The sequence below is a fragment of the Cebus imitator genome, unplaced genomic scaffold (genome assembly GCF_001604975.1).
Source record: "Cebus imitator isolate Cc_AM_T3 unplaced genomic scaffold, Cebus_imitator-1.0 Scaffold106, whole genome shotgun sequence".
Taxonomy (NCBI): domain Eukaryota; kingdom Metazoa; phylum Chordata; class Mammalia; order Primates; family Cebidae; genus Cebus; species Cebus imitator.
In genome coordinates this window covers 5,086,613-5,093,821 of record NW_016107421.1, presented here as the reverse complement: position 1 = coordinate 5,093,821, position 7,209 = coordinate 5,086,613, and the positions used below count along the sequence as shown (strand labels likewise).

At 48.6% G+C, this 7,209-nt stretch overlaps 1 protein-coding gene across 1 annotated transcript in view; it reads right to left on the bottom strand.

Annotated features, from left to right (window-relative positions):
* Positions 1 to 593: 593 nt before the first annotated feature.
* Positions 594 to 7,209, bottom strand: part of UBE2F (ubiquitin conjugating enzyme E2 F (putative)) — a 77,305-nt gene continuing 70,689 nt past the window's right edge. Inside the window, exon 9 of the mRNA XM_017537671.2 lies at positions 594 to 1,888. Within this exon, the coding sequence (XP_017393160.1) occupies positions 1,838 to 1,888 (51 nt within the window). The 3' untranslated portion in view covers positions 594 to 1,837. The remainder of the gene's footprint in view (positions 1,889 to 7,209) is intronic.

Sequence of the window (7,209 nt, the reverse complement as noted above, 5' to 3'; positions counted from 1 at the left end):
ACAGCAGGCGCTGGCATCATTTCTCCCACAGAAGTGCTCTTCTGAAAAGTCCTGCATCAACACCTGCACCACCAGCTGGGAAGCTCCAGGCAGCCGGAACTACTACTATGGGATGTGCCCTGACTTGGGCCTGGGACTGGCACCAGGCAGAGAACCTCATTTCCTGGGTCACAGAGGGCAGGAATTAGCTGCTGGCTCCTTCCCTACCTAGAGAGGATGCCTAGTGCTCAGCTGGCAAGAGGAAAAGTGTGAAGCTGAAGTTCTTCTCTCTCCTAGGCCCTGACAGGTGGGGATTAATGTGTCTCCTGGACAAGCCTGAGCTCCTCAGATGCCATCATTCTCTCTATCCAATCTCACTCTTCCTGCTCTGTATGGCCCATTAGCCAGGGGCCACCCTCAAGTCTAATGAGTGCAAACAGGAAACAAGGCCTACCTTCCTCAACTGCTGGGTCTCTGTGACAGACTGCTCTCACAATCAGAGGTTCTATAAATTAAGAAAAACAAACTAAACCCAGAAGATGGCAGACAGGGAAACCCAGAGGTCTAAAGACGCTGGCAGTTAAATTTGAGAGTGTTAGGCAGGCAGAAAATGAAACTAGACAGACATTTATTTTGCGTTTGATTTCTCTGGTTCAAATGTCTACATGCTGGAGTAAATCCACTTGCCTCTCTTCGGGGCTCTTCCTTTGCAATACGTTAACTTGGCTAAGGATGGTGTATGCCACTGTTGACTCCTGGTCCTCCAAGGCCCAGGAGGCTTACCTCCAGGCAGGGCCCGGAGCCACAGCAGACTCAGAAGGCCACAGGTACAGTCTCGGTGGCAACAGACGTTGGGCTGATTCCTGAGGCATCACTCCTGTCTCCTAAGACAGCAGGCTCTGGCGCTCTGATAAGGAGCTACCAGCTCACAATCACATGACCATGGCAGAAACACCAACGCCAGCTGGTCCAGGCTCCAGCCAGTCTCCTCTGGGCAGCATGTTAGAATGGGCTCCCTGCCTTTTTGTTTTTATCATCCAAATCTAGCTTCAAAGGTCTCCAAAATGTCCTTGACACATCTGGACCTGAAAGTAAGAGCTGATTTTTAAGAGATTCTCATTGCATTTGGACAAAATGAATAATGTGCCTTTCATATTTTCTTTGTATTTCTCTTCAACAGTTGCTTGACTCAACATCTTTCTGTCTGCTCTATACAATGAAAATACAAACTAAATGAGAATAGAAAAAATAATTAAAGCATTAAATTGTACAAATTACAAATCTGTTCCAAAATATACTTACATTAAATAAAATATGCATTTCAATAAGAGATCTACAGTGAATGACTATGCATTCTGGGAAGCTTCACAACATCTAGGCAGGGCCAACACTCGTGAAAGAAACTAAGAGATTTTGCATCCAATCACAGTTTGTAGTGGGTATCTTATTGCCAATCTGCAAGTTACACGGAACACATCATTAGCATCGCTTGTGCAGAAAACCAATTTTGTTGGGGAAAAGGGAAAGCAAGCTCTGGCCTCAATTTTGAGTTCATTACAACTTCTTAAGAATTTCACCAATAGCCTATACAGTACAAGTTCAAAAAAGTAAACATGTTAAGGTAAGCAGACAACTCTTCAGAAGCCCAAACACATTTTCTTGCTGTATTTATGTTGAATTCTCCATCTACAATGAGCAGTCATGAAGATGGTCTTCTTCAGGGCAACATGGTCACAGGACTGGGACAATCCAGGGGGCTGAGAGGGAGCGTGAGGACGGGAGAGGGGGCTACCTCCTGCTGTTTCACATGAGAGACAAACTGTAACACAGTCCATGGGCCTGCAATCGTCCCCTTTTATCATCTGGCATAACGCTTGATGTAGTCGTCCACTTTATTCCGGAAGTCCTCCTGTGGAGTGAGAGCATCAGGGACAGAAAGAAGAACAGGAAGAGTGAGTGAGTGAGTGAGTGAGTGACGCAGCACTTCAGGGACGAGTCAGATCTACCAGCACCAAGGCCCCCTGTGGTCGCCAAGGTGGTGGAAGGACTGGGATTTTGCTGAGTCCGAGTGCCATTTCACCACGATTCGGGTGCCTATTGCATGCAAGACGCAGTGCTGGGTATGCTGAGGGGGGCGTGCAGAAGACCTGAGTGGGAGGGACCCTAAGGGAGCATCTATCCCTCCTCATTTTTCAGACTGGGCAAATGGAGCCCAGAAAAGTATAGTCAAGGTCACAAAGCCAATACTCCTTTGGCCACAATGGGTTTGAGCCACAGCTGCTGCTCTCAGGAAGACCCTTGTTTCTAGATTTGTCTTCCTGGAATGATTTCCCTGGACCTTGCTACCTATTTAAAATGTGCCTGCTCTTCCCAGCCCATGTACAGCCCCCCACCTAAAGAAAGCTACCCTGTCAGAAGAGAGCTGGTGTGCTGCAGAGGTCCGTCCTCATGCATTCTTGAATAGTGCAGGTGGCCAGTGACCAAAGGCGGTGTGGAGCTAGGAATCACCCCAGGCAAGTGTAGATGAGATGAACTTCTCAGATCTGGGTCACTGTCCCAGGTTTGTCCCTGGATCTGGTCTCCCCAAGGTTAGGAGTAAAATCCCATGAGATTGTATAGGCTTAAGAGTGACTAGGAGCTCTTAACCCTCTCACTCCTACAACACAGCTGCTGGGTCCGAGATGTCCCTGCAGGATCACACTGTTTCAGTCCCAACAATGCCATGCAGCTCCCACTGCACAGGGAATACAGCACAGTTATCACAGTTCTTAGCGGGCATGAGTTCCATTTCCTTAGCTATGCCTCAGTCCTCCTGTCTAAGCCTCAGTCTAGCCTGCCTGCTGATTCCAGTGTATAATCCTGACACCTGGTAACGTGCAGGGCACACTCTGGCACTTGGTGTACACCTCGCTGCTGCCATAATGCCCTCTTGAAGGGGAGATCCTGCCTGGAGCATGGTCCTGGCCAGCTGGGGACCAGGTGCTGCCTTCCTGCCATACCCTTAATTAGCATGGCGGCCCTTTCCAGGGCGGGTAAGTTTGCAATTTGAGGCTATGGATATGGTCCCATGAATTGCTCTGGTCTCAGGGTGAGAAAGTGGAGTGCTCTAAGTCTATCCAGGTGCCTCTGCCCTGCCAACTGCCCTATTTGTCTACAGGATGGCGTTTGGAGTCTCACACATGGGCCTTTACCCCACAACAAAAGGAGGTGTGCAGAAACCCTGCCTGCCCTTTTACAAAACCTTCTCAAGGCTATTTCCACAGTCCCCAGAGCCAGACAATACTGGTGAGGAAGGAGACCCAGGCATCTGGGATCACCTTCCCCTTGACTTCCACACTGCATTTCAACAAAAGACAAGGCCGGCTGAGGGGTGCCTCCTAAATCACCTTCCTATAAGATAGCAGGCATGGTATGGGGGAATCTCTCCAGAAGACACTGTTTTTACTTAAGCAAGATCAAACCTCCACCCCACTCCTCCATCAGGAGACCAGAAACCTTTCACATGTAATTCCTAAAACTGTAAACCTAAGACCCTTTCATGTGTGATTTCTAAAGCTGTAAACCCAAGACCCTTTCACTTGTAATTACAAGTGTAAACCTAAGGCTGTAAACCTAAGATCCTTTCATGTGTAATATCTAGAGTGTAAGCCTACATCAAGGCAGAGCTTCTCTTTGTTAGGGAGCTTGGCCATTTGGACAAAAAATAAAGCCTTGCTCCTGGGATGTAATAATAAAACCCCTTCAGCCGCTCCTGCTTCACTGTCAGTTCACAAGCTTACAGGCTGTGAAATGAAGACCCCATAGATGCCCTGTCTCTCCACATTCTGGAAGACAAAAGATGCCATGTACTCGTAGTCCCCTGCTCACCTCACCCAGCACAGAGCCCAGCATCCATGCCTGCAGCAGGCCCCGTGCTCCAGCCTCTGCTGCCTCCCTCCTCCTTTCCTCCCCCAAAGTACACGAAGCACAGGGCCCAAGTGAAACCACAGACTCTGGAACCAGATCGAGGCGGGTCCAAGTCCTGGGATTTGCCCCCAAAGGGCTACTCAATCACGGCCAATCTCAGCTTCTTGGTGGCTGTGTTCTCAGCAGCAAAATGGGGATCATAATGGTACCTGCCCCCACAGGGCTGTTGTGAGAAACAAGTGCACTCTGTGCCAAGTGCAAGGAGCGTGCCTGGCTCCTACTATTCCATCCCTCTGACCTGCACCAGTCATAATGGCCTCATTTCTCTGCCCTGAGCTCCACAGCACATTCCTGCCTCAGGGCCTTTGCACTGGCAGCCAAGGCTTTCTGGAGTGCTCCCCCTCACCATCCAGCCTGCCGTGACCTGCTCTCCACCTTACATTCTGTGTTTGTTCACCTATTTTTAAAAATTTTACTTATTATTATTACTTTTTGAAATGGAATTTTGCTCTCGTTGCCCAGGCAGGAGCACAATGGCATGATCTTGGCTCACTGCAACCTCCGCCTCTTGGGTTCAATCGATTCTCCTGCCTCAGCCTCCCAAGTAGCTGGAATTACAGGTGCCTGACACCATGCCTGGCTAATTTATTTATTTTTAGTAGAGATGGGTTCCACCACATTAGCCAGGCAGGTCTCGAACTCCTGACCTCAGGTGATCCGCCCGCTTCGGCTTCCCAAAGTGCTGGGATTACGGGTGTGAGTCACTGCGCCTGGCTGTGTTTGTTCACCTATGCTCCGCCTCCTCCTGCTGGAACATGTGCGTCACAGGGACAGAGACTGTCATTGCCACAGTCCCTGAGCACTTCACACCACCCCTGGCACATAAATGGCCACCAGCCAAACAAGTGATAAACGAGTGAACCTAAGGAAGGGCACTTGACAACTGTGACCATTACTCAGCAGAAGGCATGGGTGGGGCTGCAGCACTGCTTAGGCTTCCTGTGGAGGCAACACTGTTTGGAGATTTTAGGTTGTCAGTGCAAAGTCTTATTTCATATAAATAAGGAATATGAAGTCTTATTTCATACAAAGAGAGGTAAAATGTAAGACCTCTCTCCACCTGGAGCCATGGGAATGCTCCTATTGCCATCACTTTCTATCTGACAAGTCTTGGTCCACAAGAGCTAGTCCTCACCAGCGACAGCAGAGAGGAGTGTCACCACTAATGCCTGCAAGGGGTGGGCCAAGGGGCACATTTGCGCCCCCAAGGTGGGCCAGAGTCTGTCAGCGCAGTACCAAGCCCAAGGCTTTGCTGGACAACACAAGCCCATCAGGACCACCAATGGACAACAGGGGTTGGGGGCTGACTGCCCCCATGGGGAGCTGTGAGCACAGGGCTGAGGTGCTGGCCTCGGCCAGGGCTGCCTCAAGCCATTGCCACTTCTCTTGAGAAGCCCTGCCGTCCTGGCCCTCAGAACAGAGCTTGCCTCCTCAGGAGAATGCCAGCCTCAGAAAACAGCCTGCTCTGCCCGCCTGGTTGCACCACTCCCTGTGCCCACTGTGCCTGCCACTTGTTTTGTGGGTCTGAGGATGCATGCTGGGCGGCATTTCTCTTGCCTCCCTGTCGGAGGCGCTCCTGCCCACTCTTTGGGGCAGTGGTCAGGCAGCACCTCCTGCTCTGAACTCAGGCTGAAGACTAGCGAGGACCTGTTAGGACACCTTTCAAACGCCCTACTCAGTCTTGGAACACAGTTGGTTTAACTCACATTAACAGAAGTCAAGGCTCTGAACATTAAGCACAATGTCTATAATTAGCTAGAGGGGTTTTAGAACTGTGTTTGAAGCTATGTCAGGCTGGGTGCAGTAATCCCAGCACTTTGGGAGGCTGAGGTGGGTGGGTCGCTTGAGGCCAGGAGTTTGAGACCAGCATGGCCAACATGGTGAAACTCCGTCTCTACTACTAAGAATACAAAAATTAGCCCAGTGTGGCGGTGCCAGCTACTCAGAAGGCTGAGGCACAAGAAGCGCTTGAACTGGGAGATGGAGGTTGCAATGAGCTGAGATTATACCACTGCACTCCAGCCTGAGTGACAAAGTGAGATTCTGTTTCAAAAAAAAAAAAAAAAAAAAAAAAGCAACTTCAGCCAAGCAAACAGTGGTGTCTGGCCGACTGCTGCAATGGCAAGGCTGCCATAGGGAATCTGGTTCAGAGAACAGAATGCGAGATTCTACCACCAAATCCAGCCAGAGCCCCCACTAGTCTGAGCCACCTCAGCCGTAGCCACACATGGCCCATCTGCAGGCTCCTGCTCCGTGCGCTTTGCACTGGTCCAGCGGTGGCATCATGTCAGACCCCTTGCCTGCAGTGCTTCCCCTCGAGGCTTGTATGCTTTCTTTTATCACACAGTTCAAACCACTGCTGCCTTGCTACTCAAGCACAGTGGAAAGGTGACAGTCAGCAACTCTAATTCTTTCAGCCTGGGTTTTGTTGTACTTTTTTCTTCCCAGTGGGTTTTAATATATTCTTTCTAGGTAAATGGTCTTCTTAAACAGGTGTCTTACTGGAAGATCTCAAATCCATTTGTAAATAGGCAAGACAGAAGCACAGTTTAGTAGCAACTGTGGCTAATACCTGGTATTTGCAAAAGTGACTGACCAAAGATTCACATATCCAACAAAGACTCCTAAAATTCAAAGGAAATCAAACAATCTAATATAAGAATGACTCAAAAATAACAAGTAATTCAGTGATGCAAACAGCTAATGCCACATTTAAACAAAAAGATGCCCAACCTCTCTAGAAGTTCAGAAAGTAGAGTACATCTCCATGGAGCAGAGTGTTCAGGGCAACAGGTGCCTGTCTGCCTGTGCTGCTGGAAAGCCTCAAGGAAAAACCACCTGGCAAATAGTGTTCAAATTAAGGACAAACACAATCCTAGTAATGCCAGTTCTAGGATTCTCTTCTGCAGAAATAAAAACCCTCGTATTTAAGATGTGTGCACAAAAGATATTCATTACATTATTGTTTGTAGTTGAAAAAAAATCCCATAAGAAGAAAACCTGAATGTCCACTAAGAAGACAATGGTTAGAAACAAAATATAATGGAGCCACTTTATGGAATATAATGTGGCTCCTGAAATGAATGAGTGATTGTTTATGCACTGCATTAGAGGAGAAAGCTTTTTAGAAGTGGAAATGAAGGTGAAAAATAATGAATAGGACAAGCTCAGGGTGCTGCCCTAAAAACTAGCTAAATAAAAATTATAAAGAGTAATAGGCCGGGCGCGGTGGCTCACACCTGTAATCCCAGCACTTTGGGAGGC